This window comes from Haemaphysalis longicornis, unplaced genomic scaffold (assembly GCF_048455015.1).
Source record: "Haemaphysalis longicornis isolate Haplotype H1 unplaced genomic scaffold, Haemaphysalis longicornis Haplotype H1 scaffold_4, whole genome shotgun sequence".
NCBI classification, from domain to species: domain Eukaryota; kingdom Metazoa; phylum Arthropoda; class Arachnida; order Ixodida; family Ixodidae; genus Haemaphysalis; species Haemaphysalis longicornis.
Genome location: NW_027526361.1, coordinates 21,062,045 through 21,083,668, shown reverse-complemented (window position 1 = coordinate 21,083,668; position 21,624 = coordinate 21,062,045). Strand labels below are relative to the sequence as shown.

The window sequence follows — 21,624 nt, the reverse complement described above, 5'->3', positions numbered from 1 at the left end:
CGAGGAGCGCGCGCACCCGCAGCTGTTGCTATGTGGACGGACGGCGGTCACCGGAATTCAGGGCCGCTTATAAAGTACATTCACACTTAAAAGAAATGGCCGAGACCAGAAAGAGGATCGCTTGGCCGATCCAATGGTACCAAAATGGCCGCTCCCTGTGACACCGTTGCGGAGATACAGCGCTCCGAAAATTGCCGTTTTTGCCCTTTTTGCGCTGACATTTTGTCACTGCGGCTAGCAAAAGTATTTTTATGCCACTTTCGGCGAGAAAGCTTTGCAAACGCACAGGATAGAAACCAGAAACCGAATATGTTGCTTTAAAAAAAAAACATGTTTTGTCTTTTTTTTTCTGAAGTTGAAAGCCACGTACATACCCCATTCAAATCAATCCAAATATTCGATAACAGCCGATTATTCGACCCCTTCCGAATATTTGAAATGTTTCGAATACATTGTTTTCGAAGCGAATAAGAATATGACATATTTAATATTCGAGTAATATTTAAATTTTTCGAATATTCGCTCACCCGTAATTTTTAATGCATTTTTTAGGGCACATTGACTAATCGTTGCCAAATAAACTTTGTGAGTTGTGTGTAAATCTCTTGTAGTTTTCTTGCATTCTGAAAAACTATCAGCTACATTCACCTCCCAGCCCGTAGAGCTCCATGAAATCCCTTAGAGTGTGTACGCACATAAATTTGCACTTTTGCACATCTCTCAGTGAACGGAACTCCTGTTAAATGGAACTGATTTTTTCGGTCCCTTGAAGTTCCGTTTATCGAGAGTCTACTGTAGGCGACTGCAGTGATATCTGTCCGACAGTCGCAACCTCCGTGCGATCGAAGGAGCTGGCCGAGCGGAAATCCACCTGCGGTGACGTCACGGTCACCCTCGGGATTTCTCCGCTGAAAGACCGCGAAGGTAGCGAAGGTAACCGACAACAAGCGTCGGGGCCTTGCGGTTCCAGCTGCCCAGAATGGAAATGGAAATGCCCTTTCAAGGCCCCCTTCCCGGTGAGTTAGGCGTGCTCAGTGGGCGGATTCTTGTCAGCAATGTAGCCTCCACAGTGCCGCACGTAGCTTCTGAAATGAACTATGGTTCTGCACTGTCTACTATTTCTCTCGCATCCGTTTTGGCTTAGCACGACACACCCAAGCCCGTATTATTCGTTAGGTGAGATCAAACAAGGGCGCAGGTCAAGAAGCGACACATTCGATTATTCTTGTAAGCGTCACATCAGCTGTAGAAAAAAAAAACGGGGGTGCATGGCTAGATGTTCGGGTTGAGCGCGCCGCACTGATCGTATGCATGCCGCGTCTCCGTGGATGTCTTTTTCTCCTGCTTGTCCAGGTATTCGGTCCAGTAGTCGCAGGTCTCCTCCCTGAACTCTTTCTTTGGCTCGAAGTTGCCCTTGACGTCCTTGCGATTGCTCAAAAACACGTAGTTCTTGCTCGCCTTCGTGAACGGCGTCCACTGGCCCGATGGCAGGTCCCTGCGACATTTGCAATCGCCATAATTACACTATCGGGCTGCACGAGAAGCACAGCCTGCTTGCAACCGGAAACTTCTAGAGGCCATGACGTCATTCGAGGGTTCGAACATTTCTGCATACAGTGGCTCAGGACTCAAGGGTGAGGACAACAAATGCGGGATGAAATTTCGATTTAGTGACTGAGTGACAAACCCGCGCCCGTGTGCCACAAATTCTGCGGTAATAGTCACTCTTACCGGCGCAGGGTAATTGAACCGAAGTGATTAGTTCAACTTAGTCAAGTTACCGGTATCCGCGTGGTGGCGATAAGACGTTGTGCCGCGTGCGACTCGCGACATGAGCTGGTTTGAATTACCAGCAGAAGTTTTCTTATATGGAGAAAGAAAAACATCATCCCTGTGTGTGGCATTTTGGCTCTCGTTAAATAGCCCTCGTCGTCAGCGCACTTACTCGTGCGATCATATCCAACTTGTAGGTTCTTTGAAGTCGGAATCCCGCACCTGCCGCCTTGCTTCGCGGCATCACCACTGGTTAATAGCTAAGAAGAGGCGCCCCTCCAGCTTGCTCACTCAGCAACTCTCCTCCGCTTTAAAGACATACGGGATTGTGAAACGCTGGAGGGGCGGATGTGTATCCTCCTTGAAACTAATAATAACAGCGGTATTAAGGTGCAGTGCAAACGCTAGAGGAAAGTTCAAGACTGTATAGACCTTTTCTTCGTCCTGGGAGCCGCCACTTTATCAGTGGGCTGTGCTAGCGGCCCTATAATTGGCGCAGTCGACAGGAAGATGTAACTGCGCATGCGCAGGACAGCCCGGGACATGTACTGATCTTAGGACAGATTAATGGACTAAAAAGTTTTTATACTGGTGGAAGCATAACTAGGTGTGTTTTTAAGGCTTGGGATTACTGGTTGCGCATTTAAACATTGCTAGACATGAGTAATCGGTTGCACGGGGGGCCTCTCAATAGGGCACAGAGCCACAGCTACTCGATGAAAGGTAACACTGAGCAGCCTTGGCTGAGCCACGTGAACAGGCTTCGAAAGGAAGGACTAAAAAAAGACAACAAATGAGTGAGTTTCCTGCAACAGTAGGTATACGTCCTCACTTGCGGCGCCGCGCGCGCAAAAACGCGGGTCGCAAAACGCCCTTTTGCGGCAAGATTCCTCTGCCGCGAAAGAATAGCGCTGGGACCCATTTTACGCGGCAAGGCGCTTTGCGCCAAACTCGCCGAGCCAATCAGCGCCCGGGTCACGTGAGAGAGGCCACGTGAGCGAGGTCAGTGCTCTCCTCGGAGAGCTGGGCCGGCGCGGACAGCCGGCGAGCGCGCAGAAACGTTCTTCCGTGCTACACCGTCGGAGAGGGCGAGGACCGGTTTGAGCCGCCGCCGCCGCCGCCGCCGCCGCCGCCTTTCCGCGCGCGCGCTCCCAGTAGTGTGGCCTTCAAAAAGCGGCGGCGTTTTTGCGCGCGCGGCGCCGCAAGTGAGGACGTACCTAGTCACGTCATCTGTTTCAGAGCGCGTTCACATTTCATTATTTTTTTTTCTGTTCCATTTCTCAGACAAACTTCCTTACAATTATAACTTATTTAGAGATACAAAAAAATAAGGAAACCATGGACTGACTATAGCTTTCTTAAAAGAATCAAAGAAAAAATAAACCCTTTGCTTCGTTCATGAAGACGAGAAATCATGACGTTTTTAATCAGTTTAAAAAAGTGAGGAACAAATTAAATTCTGATATTAGAAATGCGCGTAATGTATACTTCAAAAAAATTGCGGCTCTTTATAACGACCCCAGAAAAATCTGGAACAATATTAATAACCTTATGGAGAAAGGCGAGGGACAAGTTATTTCCGAGAGTATTATTGAAGGAGACAGTGCAGGGGAAGTTTGCTTGCGGATAAGTTTAACATGTATTCTTTACGATTGGGTGCTGCTACTGTCACGGACACAGTTAATCCTAGTAAAACGCATTGTATTCCATTCAGTACTAAGGGCTCACTATTTTTGTTCCGGTTACTGAGTCAGGAACTCCGAGCTTAATTCAAAAACTGAACAGCCGGACATGCGGGGTTGACGAATTGATACAGCCGATAAAAGAAGTCGCACAATATACAAGTCAGCCACTCTCACATATATGCAACCTGATACTAAATTCTGGTGATTTTCCTGATATTTTAAAAATTTCCAGTTTCCTTAATTTTTAAAAGTGGAGATCCAAATGACATGAACAATTATCCACCAAATTCAGTTCTGCCCATTTTTTTTTCAAACGTAATAGAATAGGTAATCAATACTCGAATCTTAATCTTCTATAAAACTAATCATATCATGGCCGAACAACAGTATCGATTCCAAAAACAAAAATCAACTGAAATGGATATACTAAACATAAAAGATAAAACTATTGATAACTTCGAACAAAAATTGTTTACTATTGGAGGGTTTCTCGATTTCAAAAAGGCTTTCGATTCCGTCAAACACGATATTTTGTTCTAAAACTTCAAAAGGAAGTACGGAATCAGGAGGACCTGTCTCAGTCTAAAAAAAAGTTGCATAATCGCCTTCTCAAAATTTTGCTCAGGAACCCACCGCGATCCCCAGTACAACTGATCTGGACCCCCGCGCATTCTGGGCTCAAGGGAAACGAGGCGGCACATGACCTAGCCCGAGGATTTACTATCCGGGCAGGGCCGAACCCGTATCCTTACCACGAAGCCCGGTCCGCGCGGGACCGTCTGATCGGTTTTTATGATATTACCACCTACTACCTCCTCTCCCGCCGGATCTATCCTCGGGCAGACAAATCGCTCACATCAGAGCAAAGCCACGTCTGGCGCCAACTCCAGACGGCAGTCTTTCCCAATCCGGCCACCATGACCCATATCCACCCCAGCCTCTATCCAACCTCGGCGTGCCCCTTATGTGGCGCCCATGCCAACCTGGCTCGCATCATGCGGGCATGCCCCCAGGACCCTTTCCTAGGGTTGTCACCTTTCCCCAAAAAGGAAACCGGCCCTCCGGGGGGCGGGGGGGGGGGGGGTATATAGAAGGTTGAATTTGTGTTGGAAAACAGACGCCACGGGTTTTTCGCCATGCAATGCCGATTGTTGTAGCGTTTTTCTAGTGAGAAATCATCATAAATTTGCGCAGAAAGTGTTTAAGAGTGTCTAAAAAGGAAATCTAAACGTTATTTTCTGGAAACACGTGACGTCTTGTCTTTGTTCACGCGTCTTTGCGCAGCTTGTCGGCACATATATATTGTCGTAGTCGCTGAATTGACGCTTATAAATCGACAACAACAACGAACATTTATTAAAAGGGATGGCTCAAGGCCACATGGGGAAGAGGAGGGAGGGGAAATGAAGACCTCAATAGTGTCCCAACATGGAGGAGTCCAGAACGAACCGCCAAAGTGCGGATAAAGTCTGTTTGATGCGGCCCTTCGGACGGATCCACTCCTCGTAAGCGAGTACCCAGGCAGGCCGATGTGTCTGACGTGGCCCTACGAGACCTACGCAGTCCCATACAAGGTGATGGATGGTTGGCTTCAGTGACTGCCCACATGCGTAGCAGACGTACGAAGGTTCGGATGGTGATGCCACCGCAGATGAAAGGTCTTCGGAAGCTGCTGCCGTGGAATTGCCGCTCCTCATTGTTCTATTCGAGGCGTGCCTCCACCTGGCCACGTGACAAAACGAACATAATCGGGGCACGATGGCCAAAAAACTGGTCAATGACGGCCGGTTTTAGATATGGACCGGCGACCGGCCCGCTGTTTGAAAAACCGGTCGGGCCGGTCCAAAACCGGGCAGGTGGCAACCCTACCCTTTCCCCGAGATCCCCTCTGAGGAGAGGTGGGAGGCCTCGCTTCGCAGCCCCGACACGGACCTACAGGGTCCGCCTGGTCACGAGGGCGGAAGAGGTTAGCTAGCTCCCTGCGGGAGCTATATAGAGGAACTCTAGAAGAGGTCGCCAGAAGGCGCCAGCCTACGGCCACCACGGGACCACCAACCTAAGGCAAGGAGAAGACATCCAGGAGGTGGCGGGCCTTCAGCCCGTTACTTGTCACCACCACTTCGATTCTCCTCGAGACACTTCCTCCAAATAAAGTTTATCTCTCTCTCTCTCAATACAACGAAATTGGTCATGCCAGGTACAGCTTTGGACAAATTAAGTATACAGTGTTCCACAAGGATCTATTCTCGGCCCGCTATTATTTGTATTATATTTATATATGACGTTGTTAACTTGCAGTTTATGTTAACTTGCAGATGCAGAGGACACAAACGTATTTTTTTTCTGGCGGAAATCTGGATCTGCTAGAAAGACAAACAAATTAATGGTTTTAAAATTTGCGGACTAGGCTAAGCAGAAACAAACTGGATTTAAAGACAACAAAAACAAAATATATCCTTTTCCGAGCTTGCAACAAACGTGTAGGGCAACAAGTTTTTCTCAATTTCCGAGTTGAATTCATTGAACAAGTTAGCTCACACAAATTCCTTGGCGTCGTGTTCAATGAAAATTTGTGTTTGTCTCTTCATAGTGGCAATTTACGGACAGATATATCCCGGTCCGTTGGTATTCTTTATAAAATGAAATATTTACAACCTGCTTGGTTAAATAAGCAACTGTACATTCTCGCCTTCTATCGTGGGACTCAACAGTAGAAAAAAAAAAAACAGAATACCTATGCCGGCTCCAAAAAGAAAGGCTTACGCATAATTGAAAACGCACCTTATATCAGTCAATGTTCTGTAACATTTATAAAACACCAGGTATTGATAATTATGAACTCTATAAACAAAAACTATTTATTTATTTATTTATTTATTTATTTATTTATTTATTTACAGTACTTTCAGGGCCAAGTGGCACTACAGAAAGGAGTGGGGGGGGGGGTACAGAACAATGACATCCAACAATGGTAGTGCATTGGTGAGAGTACATAGTATTATTACACACTAACATATGAGGTTTTGTAGGGCAGTCTTGAATTGGGAATTGTCTGAGAGGGCAGCAGTGGAGGCGGGAAGATGGTTCCAGTCAACGCTGGCTCTTGGGATGAAAGAATCATTATAAAGGTCAGTGCGACAAGAAGGAACACCAACTTTGTTTACAAGGTCTATGCGGGATGAAATATATGTAGGCGGAAGCATAAGCTGTTCTTTCAGGTGAATGATATGGAAAAATATCTTTTGGAAAAGGCAAAGACGATGATATTTGCGACGTGCCGACAAGTCAGGCAGGGCAAGAACAGATTTTATTGAGGTGACACTGGCATTACGGCTATAGTTTGATAAAATGAAACGAGTCGCACGATTCTGAATGGCTTCAATGGATTGGGTGAGCGTGATTTTGCCGGGATCCCAGATTGCGCAGGCGTACTCTAATTTTGGACGAACGAGTGTCTTATAAAGTGTTAATTTAACATCTGACGGCACGAAGTAGAAGTTCCGGCGCAAATACCCGAGCATGCGGTTGGCACTGGTTGGCAATTATTTATCGCCAAATGAGGACTGACCGTAATGCCTTTTACAAAAAAATACGCGTCAAGAAAACATGAATACGTCTTTAGACAGATAATATACACAAAACCAAAAACTCGCACAAACTATGGCCACCAGAAATTGAGCTACAAGATACCCGACCTTTTAAACAATCACCCTGCAATTCCAACCATGGCACAAGACGCTAAATCTGAACAAGCATTCAAAAAGAAATTAGACACGTACTTCCTAGAACTACAGAAAATTTTTTGTTGTTTTGTTTGTTTCCTTCTGAAAACAGAGCAAATTTTTTTTCTCATTGAAATCTTGTATTGTTATTATTATTTTTTACGAAAAATGAGAGCTGTTTTTTTTTTCTTTCTTACTCTGAAATCTTGAATTCTGCTTATTGTTTTCTGAAAACTGAGAGCTGGTGTTTTTTTTTTTTCATTCTGTGGAATATTGTATTGTAATTCTTGCTTCCCTCTAAATACTGAAAGCTGATTTCTGTTTGTATAACTGCACACATTCTTCTGTTATTCTTTATAGTCTCCTGGGACATGCCATTTTCCGCAGAGTCATGCCAAAACGGGTAGGGGGAAGGGGACGTCGCCTTTTGAGTTTTTTTTTTTTTTTTGCCTTTTTGACCGTTTCCCTCGACAACTGTACTAGTTATTTCTGTGCACGTTGTCGCAATAAATAAACTTTCAAGCTTTCAAATGTGAGAAAACTTACATAGTGAGGGAGCACTGTTGAGTTTGTGTCGCAATAAGCGAAGTTACCGGAAAGCAGACGCGCAATTTTTCACAAGTATTCCAACTTGCGTTACGGAGTACTGTTAAGCCGAGATATTTGTGTTCATGCACTCGTTTCAGGAGTTGGTCACGAATGGGAAAAATGAAGGAGGCGCACACCAACGCATATGACTTGAAGGTAGCGAAGCTGTACGCAACCTTCACGACCATCACGGCGGTTTAAGTCCACAATTGCAGCCGATTTGCTCCTTGGCTGCCGCAACGACCTTTACTTTATCATTGTTTACATAAGTGTGGGCTTCATTAATTTTTTTTTGGAAGTGATAATCATTGGACATAACCTTGGAGGGGCGTATGCTATGACGTGTCTTTCTCGTTGCGAACAAGTGTTGCCACGATTACGGCGAACGCTGCCGTGTTTTTAGATGCGACGCATCTTTTGCTCTGAGGCATGTCCTTCCTGCGTCGGCGTCGGCGGCGTCCGCACGCCACCTGCGCATGCGCGACTCTCCTCCGCTCTTCTCTCCGACAGCTGTGCGCAACACTCTCACTCCGTCTCATTATCATGAACAACAGCTGCGTGCGCGCGCTTAGCTCGCTTCGCTCCGCTCCCGTCGCGCAAGTGCGCGCATGCGCGACTCTCCTCCGCTGTTTCCTCTCCTTCAGGCGCTGTGGATATAAAGCGGGTAGCACGCTGCGGCGGTTCAGTCAGCGCTCGCTCTCGTTCGACTCCGCGTGACTTCGATTGATGACTTCGTGCTTGGCTTGATTCTTCCGATGAAGACGTGAAGGTAGCGACAGTCCCTTTAGCGAGTGGACTGACGCAATCCAATACCAGCGTCAGTCCAAACGTTCCCCCCTGATGCGTCGCATCACATCAGGGTTCCCTCGCGGGAAGATGGGCGTAATTTTTTTTTTGGGGGGGGGGGGCAATTTCGGCCAATTTCCCTAAGTGGATATGCTTCGCTTGACAAGCGTGCGCAGGGGACGCTGGTCGGTAGCCACGAGCCACGTACTCGTAACCACGGACAGGAAAGATCACGTCTTGCTACACAGCTTCGCTGTTAATAAGAAAATTGGAGAGGGTGTTTCTTTTTCTAGTGATACAAAGAGATAGTGTTTCATTAATGTTGAGCTACATGCCGGACACTTCTTCAAGGAATACAGTTTTCAGATGTCGAGTTAAACACATGTGGATCCCCAGTGCCGTTAATTTTATTCAGATGCATGCGGTCGTCTGCAAAGAGGCGTGCTGGAACGGGATAATTTACAACATTTAACTGTGTGGTTGCAAAAAAATTCAAAGTAAAAGACCTAACACACTTCTCTGTGGTACCCCAGGGGTACAGTAAGAGCATCAGCAGTACTTCCGTTATTATCGGCATGCTATTGGTACTATGAAACGGCACCATGTGCACCGTGCCCAGAAAATGCTTAGTGCGCATACTGTCTTGTCGCGCGTTCGGTTGAAGCCCGCAATTTCACGTCGTCGTTCGTTGATGCCAGCATTAGAGGTACACAGTCGTGCAAACCACTAATGATACCTACAAGAAATGCTATGCACTGAATGAAAACTCCCTAATATAGAGGGCTTCAACGGCGTTGTACTCTCAGTGTGCAAGAAAGTGTCACGGATCATGATTTGGAGCTTGTGTTGCCAAGTTTGGCAGCGTGTTCGGCATTCTAGGCGCGTGCTTGTATTTACCTTCTTCGAACCTTTATATATTACGACCATTCACACGCTATACCGTGATTTGAGTCGCTTTAGACTATCTAAGCTCGGATAAATACGGTTTAGCATAATATTACATCGCGCATCTCATTTTTGGATTGCGAGAACAGCCAAGAAAACACAGCCAACAGAACTTTGCGACCAAAATAATGTCGGAAATTGACGCAGAAGTTTTTAAATTTGATGGGCGGAGGTGGCGATAAGCAACAACCGCGATTGTGTTTGGTATATGATCAGTAAAATCCCTACCCGCTTAGAGGAATGAGAACTGTTCACGCTCTGCCATTTCACGGTCTCAAGAACATGAGGAAAAGGAGCAACCCTTCACTCCTTTCGGCTGCCATTTTTTTTTTTGTTCCGCCATCCGGTCCACAGCTCGCTCCCGACAACCGAGCATGCAATGCCTAGATTCATAAAATAGTACAAGCGAGCGCAGTGCCCATAGCACAACGCCAGCTTGAACGTGCTGCCCCGCAGACTTGGTCTTAGCAAGGAAGCGTACGTTGCGACGGCGCGGGCGGAACTGGTTCAGCTAGATAGGAATGAGGCTCGTGAATTCACACCTCGTTAATCCGAACATCTAAATAATTCGAGCTGATTCTTATAGTGTCGCCGTGCTGCGTAGACGAATGTGGGTAAATGAACAAGTTACTTCGCACGCGCATCGGCTCTTCCATATAGAACTTCAACTGTGCGCTGACACGCTTTGGTATTTCATACTGTTTTGCAAGCTTTCTTGGCTTAGCGATAGGTGGCACGAGCGCCTTGAGTGCTTTAGAGTTCCTGTATATGCTCCCTACGGGAGCATACCCGTAGGGAGCATACACAGGAACTCTAAAGTGCTTTAAAGGAGCCATGAAGACAAAATACAAGTTGAGTTTGTTAGAAAGACCGCTTAGTCCCGATAACAATGACACCAATATCATCGCAATCTTCGAAAAAGTAACGGAGATATTAAAGAAAACGTGTGAAGCAGTCGCGCCCCCCTAGCCAATTTCCCGCAACTTTCCTATGACGTCACGGAACCTTGTCTGTGCGATTGGCGGCCGCCTAACTGACCTGTCGCGACGACACATGACTTGACGTCTTTAATAGGGCCTCTAGTTCCATTTGTCCGCATCACTTGAATGCTAACGTGCAGTTAACGCACTGAAAATTATGTTTTATTGTTGGCCCGTATGACGTCATTCTTGCTCATAACACGTCACTGTGGCGCAAAATTTGAAAGTTTTTAAATACTTCTTGCTTTTTTTTCGTTAAAAAACATCTTTTGTGGCTGTAATGGAGCTGAGTGTGATATTGAATCCTAGTTCTTTCAAATTACACGAAGTTGTATTTTCTCTTCATGGCTCCTTTAAGGGCAGCGCAATGCGCGGCGCGCGGATAGTTAGTGAACTAGAAGCGAGGGCCGGCCAAGGAAAGTAGAAGCGAAAGGCCCCTCTTTTACTGTAGCGACCGTCTTCAGAAAGGCTTACCCAGAGGAGCTCGAGTTCTAGCCCACAAGGCCCCAACAGGAGCCGCCCAGAATGAGGATGCGCTGCACAAGCGGCGCTCTTACGTTGAAGCGACGGAATGTAATGAGCCAGAAAGACGCGACGTTTCCGCCTCTCCCACCCACCGTATACCCCTGCCCATACTGCGCGCATGCGATCACTCCACAGGCAAGCAGGAAATTCGGCACTTCCTGTGTGACTGCGGGGGCATTTCCGGGCCCGATGCGTCCGACAAGTACCATCGTTTGAAGACCGGACGACGCCCGCGAATCCCAGTCATACCAAGGAGACGTTACTCTTCTTGTGTGAGTTTGCAAAATAATCGGGCCTAGCCTGAAGAATTTGGGGCCTTAGAAACCCTGCACCCCCGCCCAAACAACCCCCTCTTTTCTTTGGCCACTGGCCACCCCTTTGCGCAATAAGAACATACATATATTTATTGTAGCGCGGTATCGCCGGTATCAACGATCAGTTCTTTCTCATCTCGCGTTTCTCTTGATTGTGCCTTCTGCCGCTAAGCCTGGGACTTCCGATGGAGTCCTGAATGCGTTCTCTCTACAAAGGCCACAGCGCAAAACGGCCAGAAAAGTGATCACCGATTACTTACGTCTATATATATCGAGTTGATAGTGCTTCTCAGCAACTCGATTTCAGTTCTGCCTGTTTTTTTAATGTCCTTCCTTAATACGAATTCGGCTTAATCCTACCTTGTCAAATGCCCTAGCGTAATTTCAATTACGAGCTTTAATTTCAGACAAGCGTCTTCGCAATCGCGCAGGACATGCGCTAAAACGCTGTGGGCTATCATTGAGGTTTTCAACGCTGGACGTATCATCAGCGGCATCGTCAATAGCAACCGTTAGAATTTGCCTCCAAGCCCTCTGCGTGCTAGCAAGTGACCCGATAGTGGCCTGACAAAGCAGTCCCGCGGACGCATCGTCGTCCCTTACCCGGACTTGACGAAGTCCCCCCAGACTTCCATGAGCGCGGCGGAGAAGTCGAACTCGGTGCTGTCCAGGTTGATCCCGAACAGGGTGAGCAGGTCGTCGAACTGGGTGGCGTCGTCCGACTGGACCAGGGTGGTGGCGGGGCTATAGTTAAAGACGAAGTAGTGCACGCGGTTGCGGCGCTGCGAGAACCGTTCGGCGAAGCGCTTCATGGGGCACACGAACAGCATGTCGCCCAGCACCGCCGAGGCCACGTGCTGGAACGTAACATTCTGCTGGCCCTGGCTGCCGCTCTCCTGGTCCGACAGGTAGCAGCTGCACGGGGGCGAAGCACGCGTACGTGTCCTGGGGCTTCCGCATTGCCAAGCTTCAAATAAGTGACTTGAACGTGCGATGTGTTCGTGCTGAACGCCATACAGTAAAGCCCATTTTAAGAATCTCTGATGATGATGGTGGTAGTGATGATTTTGATGATGGTGATTACGACGACGACGACGAGCTAAATTCTCATTTGCAGGTCTATTTGTAAGCCACGTCCTTTCGGCCGAAGAGCAGACGGCTATGCGGGCACACCCTCGTGAGCGTTAAAAAATAAAAAAATTACCCATATATGTAGCCATAGACAAATGGAATACGAATACGAATACGAAAATATGAAACAAAAAATACTGTTCGTTTGGGTCCAATAATGGTACGCTATTAGCACATTAGGAAAGTCACATTTCCTAACTTTGTTTTTGTAATTAATCAGTGCGTTATTTCAACTTACATGGAAAGAAATCGCGCTATGTGAGTGTTCCGGTTCATATTTTCGTTATAAGATGCGTTGAATGAAGCTCACCTTAGTTGTCGTTGTGCATTGCGTGTTTACCATCAAGCTTCGCGTGTTTTACGGTTTCGTTTCAAAAAGGGACATTTGACCTTTTTAAAGGCCAAATGACCTTGACCTTGAATGAATGATTTTGAATGTTGACCTTGAATGTTTTTCCAGTTCCTTTCTGGCAGACAACATCCATGCATACTACATCGAAATACGAAAGAGAAATGAACACTGCTATTAAGCCAAGCGAGGGAAAAGGCCTGTGTCGGCCTCGATTCCTTTACGTTGTACATTTCTATAGGGACCGGGCAGCCGTTGTATGGCACCACCGTCGTTCCAGCGAACAGCGCCGCCCGTGGCGAACCGCTCGTCAGTGGAATGCCGGTGGCGGTCAGCGCAGCGTAGTTGTGCATGGCTTTCTTTCGTTTTTTTTTTGCGGTGCGGCGTGCAAAGCGAACGTAACCCCACGTGCATTTTTCAGATCGGTAAATCTTGAGTGTGGATGTGATGTTTATGAGGCATGCCATGTGTGCTATTTACGCCCATACTCAGTATTTACAAATAGCAGACGACGCTCAATGCGCCAAGCTGGAAGTCAAGCTGGAAGGGAAAGTTCGTTGCTTCATGCAATTTTTTCATGCCTGCATGCAGTTTCGCGAATCGAGGAGTATATTGCCGCTAAATGCTCCCACAAAGCCGGTGTGTGCAACCGATCTAGGAATGCTGCGGCGCTGGCCTTTGGCAGTTGATGACGAAACGGCGCCGACGTCGTGCACAAGCGAAAGACAAAGTTGGAGGGTGTCTTCGAAGATTTACCTCAAAACAGAAATTGTGACGGACGACGCTTCCGTAACTTCATTACCGACGGCTGAAACGTGTTTAATTTCACAGAAATGCTCTTACTACAGTCATCGGGAATCATTGATAGAATAAATACGCATGATAGTAGAATATTATTGCTTGTCATGGAGAAGCATTGCGTTACAAGAATTGCAATGGTTGCTGGCTAGTTGGTAAGTGGTTTTTCAAAAACCAATTCCTGCGTGGCTGAAGGACGCAAGACAGGAGGGTGCCCGAAACCTGTACTCAGCTTCACAACTGAATGCTGCGGTCGGTTTACAAGCTGTTACCTACGCTTGAAAAATCATGCACACCTCCGTCTAACGACGATGATGGTTTATCGCAATGCTCTATCGTATGGGTTTCCTTGGTTGCCTTCTCGATTTAAACTTTGACTAGTTAAGCGTCGAATTTGACCAGCACGCAGTTTGGTCTTTTGATCGCAGCGTCTTTGACTTTAACCATTTCCCATTCGATTTCGCACGAAGAAAGTTTTGTGTTCAACCACCATAATCATTAGACCGAGGGCTAGATGATTTTGCTGTTTAATTTTGAACTTCCCTGCCCCCTCTCCAAATCTAAACTTTTTCCAGCGTGTCGGAAATGTGTCTGTGGTGAAGGACTCGGGCTCATGCACCTATATTTGAGGCAACTAATCGCACGTTTTTGGTGTCTTTACCAGGCATTACACGATTTTATAGGTACTCTGTAAAGAATACTTAAGCATTAAAAAACACCGGCTGACGTTAACACTGCCACATTTTTTAACTATCGGTGCCAGCCTTTATTCTACGCAGGGGGTAAAACGGGAAGGGGAGGAGGGATGGTTTGTAGCTCGGGCTGTTGAGTTGGTGAATAACTTTGGCTCTTGATAAAATGACCACCACAAACGTGGGATTTCCACTTCGGCTTTCAGGCTCGCATGCTGTCACAGTGTCGCTCACCAAAACCGATGGTACAAAGATCACGGTTACAGAAAGTGTAAACTACCGCAACATTTCTACGGCTACACGGTAATCCATCTCGTATGCAGGTGCCTTTCTATTTAAAGCACACGTATCGAGGTATCCCAGCGCTAAGGCTGGCGTGCAAACCGTAGTCATTGAAACCAGTGAAGATAATTTAAAGTGGTAGAAAAAAATTCTAATATTGCTAATAGTTTTATTCCTACTCAGATCGCGCGCAGCCAGGCGCAGAGCGCTGCAAAAAGCGCTCGTGTCAATGTAGCCCTTCCCCCACCTTACAAGCATCCAATAAGTTTGCGTAGCCGTGAGCGCATTTAAGACCAAAATAATACTAATAATAGTAGTTTTATTCGCACTCAGAACGGGTGGAGCCAAGCGCAGATCGCTGCAAAAAGCCCTCATGCCATTGCAGCCGATACCCAACTTTAGACACGTCCGACAAGTTTACGTAGTCATTACTGCATCTAAGAACCAAACACATCTGTTTAGACTTCGTTTCATCTCACATGTCTGCTCACAACGCCACCAAAACATACAAAGCACCGAAGCAAACACGACAAAAACAACGGGAGGCTGTGTAGTCCAATGCACCGATGCATTCCACTGACGAGGGGAGCGCCGAGTGGTGGCGCCACCCGTCCAGCTGCCCGGTCCCTATGCAGCATTCTTAGAATAAGTAGGCCATTGTTCTAACGCACGCAGCAAATGTGTACAGTTCATATCACTTTGAAGCCCACACCATGCAGAAATGGAATGCAATTACCCGCATAAAAAAAACGAAAATAGAATAGAAAAGCAAGACAAAAAAAACTGATTACGGAGAAGCATATACAACAAAATAGCAATTGCTAGGAGATTCGAGCGTGCCTGAAGGAGTTCATCTTGACGCATTAATGCAAGGGACAGCCCATTGGGGCAGTTTTCAGACTAATCGCTTTTTTTTTTTTGTACTGGTTGCTCTGAAGTTATTCAGTTTTACGCGAAGTACTTTCACAAAGCTCTTATTCCGGGGTGGAGGCAGCTGTGTGTGGTTTCAAGTTTAGCAGATCCTCCAGCCAGGTTCGACAGGCACAGAAGCTGTCAGCCGTATCTCTAGTGGCAGAAACTTCTGGCGACGAAGTACATAAAAGTTCTGCAAACTATGTTTGCAGTGTTCATATTTAACTGGACCCCTTTCTCTACGCGGAATATTTTCTGCAATGACGTTTTTAGGCTCCTGAACGGTCTGCCTTTAGAGCCAAATTGCTGCGGAGGAAGGGGTATGTAGAAGTGACACCACGAACGCTGTTCTCCCGGCTTATTCTTTGCGTCCCACGTCTTTGATGTGCCCGGTCAAGGTGAAGCCATGGCGAGTATCTCGCTTTGCTTTTTGCCGTTTGCGAGTGCCTGCATGCGTGTCTGTAGCGCGGCCACAGCACGGCGCCATTAAGGCTTCCTCAGGTTAGCGCAGGGAGCATGGCAGGAACTAGGTGTGCGTCAAGTGCGACATCTCGCGATCTAAACGGCGTCGGCACGTGACGCTGTTCCATTATCACCAAAGGGATAGGATCGCCCTCCTCTTCGATATCGAGTTAACCTGAGCGGAGAGTTGGGTGAGGAAGTGCCACTAGATAAAGTATAAGAGCACCGCCACTGAGGTACGCAAGTCAGCAACGGCGGCCATTTTGACGTTTATCAGTGTTGTGAGATTGCCGCTTCTGCGGCCTCGCCGATATCTGAACAACACGGCCGAGCATGCAGCAAAAAGGCATCTTCGGGCACCCTTCTGCTGATGAAATGCTGCTGCGCGCGTTATATTTGATTCGCGTTCGGAACGCGTCAGTTGCGCCCAGCTGCAGAGCAAGGAGGGAAAGCTAAGTGCACCACAGTTTGTCGTCTGAAAACGCACAAGCAACAAAATGGCGGCGCCCATGAACCTTCGGAGTGTAAACGAATGTCACGTGATGCGAACTGACCAGTGATCATGGCTACGGCACGAAACAATAGGAGAGAAGAGTTCCCATACTCTGTACCCTTATCTAGTGACACTAGGATGAGGAACACTGCGGAGGGGTGAGGAGGTGAAACCAAGGAAGCGGTGCTACAGTGAACTAGAATCCAAGTATTGTAGCTCACTATAGCCGTGCCATGGCATGGGCTTGTATCGGATGAGTACGGTGCCGGCTAACTGACGTAATCGACGCGCACCACAATGGTTACAATAAACGCAGTTAAAAACGTGTCTCAAAAGGAATCACTCGGTGCTTGTCCGCTAGGGAGACTTTATAACCATTCCGGGTTTCACCTCCCGATTTGTAGTCCGCACGTTTGGTAAAAACGAGAAAAGAAACGGCATGGCGGCCGTTTGATTGAACGTACTTGATGATTCTTGTAATATTGTCGACGTTGTACGGCTTGAGGAAGTTGACCAGGTTTGTCCGGATCATATTTTGGTCGGTGGACCTCCATTCTTCGCTCGTCATGTTGCGAAAGGAGTGCCCCACCATGACCCTACCTTCGTTAATCACGTTGCCTACAAGTACCTGAAAAAAAGAAAAAGATGCATTGCGAACCGTATAGGTGCGGTGGATAGAACATGAGTAGAATCGATCTTTGTGTCCAGTGCATTCTAGTCGAATGAGGAAATTGAACTTTTTTTTAAAGCGAAATCTTTTTTAGTGGGACCAATGCCGTACTGTCAAAACTGATGCGTTTTGGTCGACCGAGAAGCTCCGATAAGATCTCTGGACACACGGCGCGCGCGTGAAACCGCGGGCTTCCAGCGTGTCAACACGGTTACTTGAAAATCGCGAAAAGGGAACGGTTACAGATAAGAAAATACGCCCATCGATCATGAAGAATGACTACAATAGTATACGTTTACCTCATAAAACACGTATCGGTATACATTTAGATCGTTCGTAGATGCGTTTACTTAGTGCGCGAAAAATCGTCGCATGTGTTCGTTCTTCATTTACGATAGGTCTTTGAAGGTTCGTCGACCGGCGATTCGACGCACTTTTTGCTTTCGCGATTCTCTCAACTTTCTTTAGGAAAGCATGGTAAATTTAATGCCTCAAAGCCACGGCAATGTGGCTGCCTACGAAGCCCTGTTTATTTCTTCACTTTGATTTCCTACAGCAGTATTGCGAGTTCTTTTTATTACACATTCCGCAGGCATGGCTTAAGGGTTCCTCTATTGGATTATTTGGAATTAATTTATTCAATGGGAACGCAGGTAATGCAATCATGCATTCGAACCCCACTCGTATTACATGGAAGTACAGTAATCCCTCGTTAACAAAAAGTCGTAAAGTCCGCTGAAAATTTCGAGATAAGAGGAGTTTCGAGTTAAGCGAATTGCCAAAAATTTGTGGCCAGGTCACTGATATCAGAGCTCGTGCTGGTAACAAAAGTCGCTCCACTGCACAAAGGAGCTTTCGTAATAAAGGCAAAGTAATTTGCGGCAAAAAACAAATTTTTATTATCGCGGTAGAAAGAACTGCGTGATGCTCGCCTGTTTCGCGTCTGCATTGCGTCCGAGAAAGACCAAGGCGTCCTTGAGATGCTCAATGCATTGCAATAATCTTACGCTGCCGCCGCTGCATTCTACTTTGTTGCGAAGCAGTGGCAGCATGTTTCTTGTTTCTGCTCTTGTAGGCACTTCTCGAGGCTTCTCGTCGACCGTGTGATCAGCTGCGTCGGCCACAGCATCTCAACGATGTAGGCGTCGGACAGCATTCCGGCAACGTGGACGTCGGCCTCGCACAGCGCGTACACCGCGTAAATTTGCCGTTCACGACCGCGTTTGGCGCGGGGTGGGAGCTGAGCATTCGAACGGAGATCTTAGCTGTCTGTGCTAAACTTCGCCTTGCATCCTGTCTGTCAACACTTCGAGATATCCGCGGTCCCCCGAAAAAATGTCTCGAGATAAAGGAGGGAATCTGGCCGCGTTTCTGCTTCTTTCGTTGCAAATGTCGACGAAAGACGATAGTCGACTGGCGCCCCTGGCAAGTAAATGCCTCCCTTCTCTATCCCGCTCCCCTCTCATGCTGTTCCTGTGCAGTCTCGTTCCTCCCAAGATAGCACGCTAGAGGTATGCTAAAGTCAATTTAAATTTACCTCGTTCAACTGCTCAAAGTCGGGAGCCTCGATGCCAGCGCTGCTCTACGGCGGCGGCGCGCGTGAATTGAGAGAGAGAGAGAGAGAGCTCTTTATTAGATGAAAACAGAGAGGTTTGCCGGCATGTTACCGCCTGCATACTACTCTGCGGGGATGGGGAGAAGGGAGTAAAGGCCCTAAAAGAAGTAGGGCAGAAGAAAGATGGGAAAAGAAGAGATTAAAAGAAAAGTGAACACGAAGCTTTGCGTGGTGACTTAAAAGTCCACACGATCTGACACGTAAAGTTCTAAATTGTCTCTGCGAGGCCGATTCCGTGTAAATAGTCAAATAAAGCAACCAACACTTTTCTCTGGGACGATGGAGAGGGCCAGGGTCCAAGGAGACCTTTCAAAGATATAGATGCGTTGTTGAGGCACTCAATCTTTTCTGCGAGGTGAGTTCTTTCTTGGATGTATGCCGGGCACTCTAGAAGGACGTGCTCTACTGTTTCGGGCAATCCACAATTATCGCAATAGGGGTTTGCAGTTAGACCGAGGCGATGGCGGTAAGAGTTCGTGAGCGCTGCGTTGAGACGCAACCGGTGGTAAAGGGTTTCAAGCTTACGTGGAATCCGCTCTGGTAGCCTCATTCTGAGTCCAGGGTCTATATGGTGCAGGAAAGGGTGCCGAGTTTCAGGACAAGACCAGAGGCGGTTTCGCTCCGCTAAGGCAAGCTCCTTCGCTAGCGCCGCGGCCTCGTGTTTTGTGAAAAAAATCTTTCTTACATTTCGCAGCTGTAGGCCTCTGCGAGCTGTCTCATCCGCTTTCTCGTTGCCGAGAATGCCGCAATGTGCAGGAATCCATTGTAGGGTCACTCGGTGACCGGCGACGTAGGCGAGATGGTGCAGGTACGTGACGTCACGGGATACATGCTCGTGAAGGCTGAAGCAGCTGGCACGCCGTAAGGTTTGCAACGCCGCCTTCGAGTCCGTGAATATAGCCCATTCGGCTGGTGGCTGCCGAAGAATGTAGCGCAGGGCTTGTTTAAGTGCATGGAGCTCAGCAGACGTGGATGAGGTTGTTCGTTCCAGGCGGTAGGACAAGGCTTTGCCGGTCGACGAAATGAAGACGCCAGAAGAACTACCGTGAGGCGTAGTTGAGCCGTCAGTAAAAATGTGGGCCATATGTGAATATCGGGCATTGATGTGGGCAAGCGCGAGTTGTAGGAGGCAAAATTGTGGCAGAGTTTTCTTGGAGTTAAGACCAGGTATGCTAATGTTTATGCAAAGGGGTGAGAGAGTCCAGGGAGAGAAATCAGACGGCATGGTTTGTCGTGCTTGAGGGGGTACAGAAATGTTTATAGAGTTTATCGCTTCTGCGAAGCTGGAATTTTCGTTGCGCTGTACATTACGGGCCAAGACATTGCCTTGTGAGTGCAACTGATGCCTCAGGTATATTCGAACTGTTTCCTGCAGCCGGAGAACATCCAAGGGCAAGCAACCAGCCTCCGCAACTGTACCAGTGCACGAAGTGCCCTTAGGCAGACCAAGACAGGCGCGCAGACAATTATTTCTTGCTCCGTCAAGCTGCTTTTTGCTTGAAGTCGACAGCCGCTGTAAAACTGGTAGGCTGTAACGTAGCAAGCCATCGACATAAGCCTTGCAGAGCAGCACCATCGATCGACAGTCACTGCCCCAGCGACTGCCGGAAAGGTACCCAATAACTTGCGACACTGCAGAAACTCGAGTACGTAGTCTGTGGACCTCAGGGGCCCACGAGAGGTTCCTGTCCAGAGTTATGCCGAGGTATCTTTGGGTGCGCACATAATGCAGTCGATGACCCCCAAGGATTAACGGGAATTGAGTCATCCGCTTGCGGGTGAATGCCATGGCTACGCTTTTTTCAGGCGATAGACGGAGACCCTTGGGCGCAAGGCAGTCAGATATATTTTTTAGAGCTTTCTGGAGCCTCTTTTGTGTATGGCGACGAGACCTTGCTGCACTCCAAATGCAAATGTCATCGGCGTAAATTGTTAATTTCACGCCAGGAGGCAGGGCACGCTTTAAGTTGATTAGCACAATGTTGAACAGCAGAGGGCTCAAAACTGCTCCTTGCGGTACTCCTTTCTCGATAATGTGACACGAAGTAGGGTCTTCCGGTGTACTCATAAAAAGTTGTCGTCGTTCCAGGTAGCTTGATACCCATGCATACAGTCTCCCACCAAAACCAAAACCAGCAAGGGACTCAAGAATGGCTGTATGAAAAACCGAATCAAATTCCGCCTTTATGTCTAAAAAGACCACAGTTGGTATGTGCCCGCGGTGTAATTCTTGTTGTAGTGACGCCACAAGAGCAAGGATGCTATCGATGGCAGACCGGTTTTGACGGAAGCCATTCATCTCAGGCGGATAAAGCTTCCTGCTTTCGATGTACCAGTTCATTCTTTTAAAGATCATTTTTTCCATAAGTTTTCCTATACAGCTTAGTAGGGCTATGGGACGAAAAGATTCGTATCGAGTTGGTTGTTTTCCAGGTTTTAAGATGGCTGTAATTTTGGCTGTTTTCCATTCTGCAGGTACAGTACCACGCAGCCAGGTTGCGTTGTAATACTCCAGAAGGCGTAAGCGCGAGTGATGAGAGAGGTGGGAAACTGCTTCATATGTTATGCCGTCGTAACCTGGAGAGGACCGTTTCTTCACGTTTGAGATGGCCGCGTTCAACTCGCCTATCGAAAATGGAGGCGTAGAAATCGTAGACAGGAGCCTACAATAACCTTCAGCCGCTTCTTTCTGGGAAATTCCCTCGTGTAGTGACAACGCCCTGAAGGGATGTAGCTGCTGGCTGTCTTTCCGCATGCCCTTTAGGACCCGCCATATCCGGGAGAGAGGCTGGTGCACATCTAATTTAGTGCAGAAATCGCGCCACCGTTGTCGACTTAACTTTTCCAAGTAGCGTCTCACAAGTCTTTGAGCTTTGCGAGCCTGCCTCAGATCCTCTAATTA

The 21,624-nt window shown here is 47.5% G+C and overlaps 1 protein-coding gene across 2 annotated transcripts in view; it reads right to left on the bottom strand.

The window, feature by feature from the left end:
- Positions 1-27: 27 nt before the first annotated feature.
- Positions 28-21,624, bottom strand: part of LOC144178354 (cholinesterase 1-like) — a 47,386-nt gene continuing 25,789 nt past the window's right edge. Inside the window, exons 6-8 of one of the 2 annotated variants that reach the window (XM_077706135.1) lie at positions 16,902-17,065; positions 11,922-12,233; positions 28-1,495 (exon numbers count right to left, since the gene is read on the bottom strand). In XM_077706135.1, coding sequence (XP_077562261.1) covers positions 1,273-1,495; positions 11,922-12,233; positions 16,902-17,065 — 699 coding nt within the window. In that variant the 3' untranslated portion in view covers positions 28-1,272. The remainder of the gene's footprint in view (positions 1,496-11,921; positions 12,234-16,901; positions 17,066-21,624) is intronic. The other variant, XM_077706136.1, reaches the window with a different exon arrangement.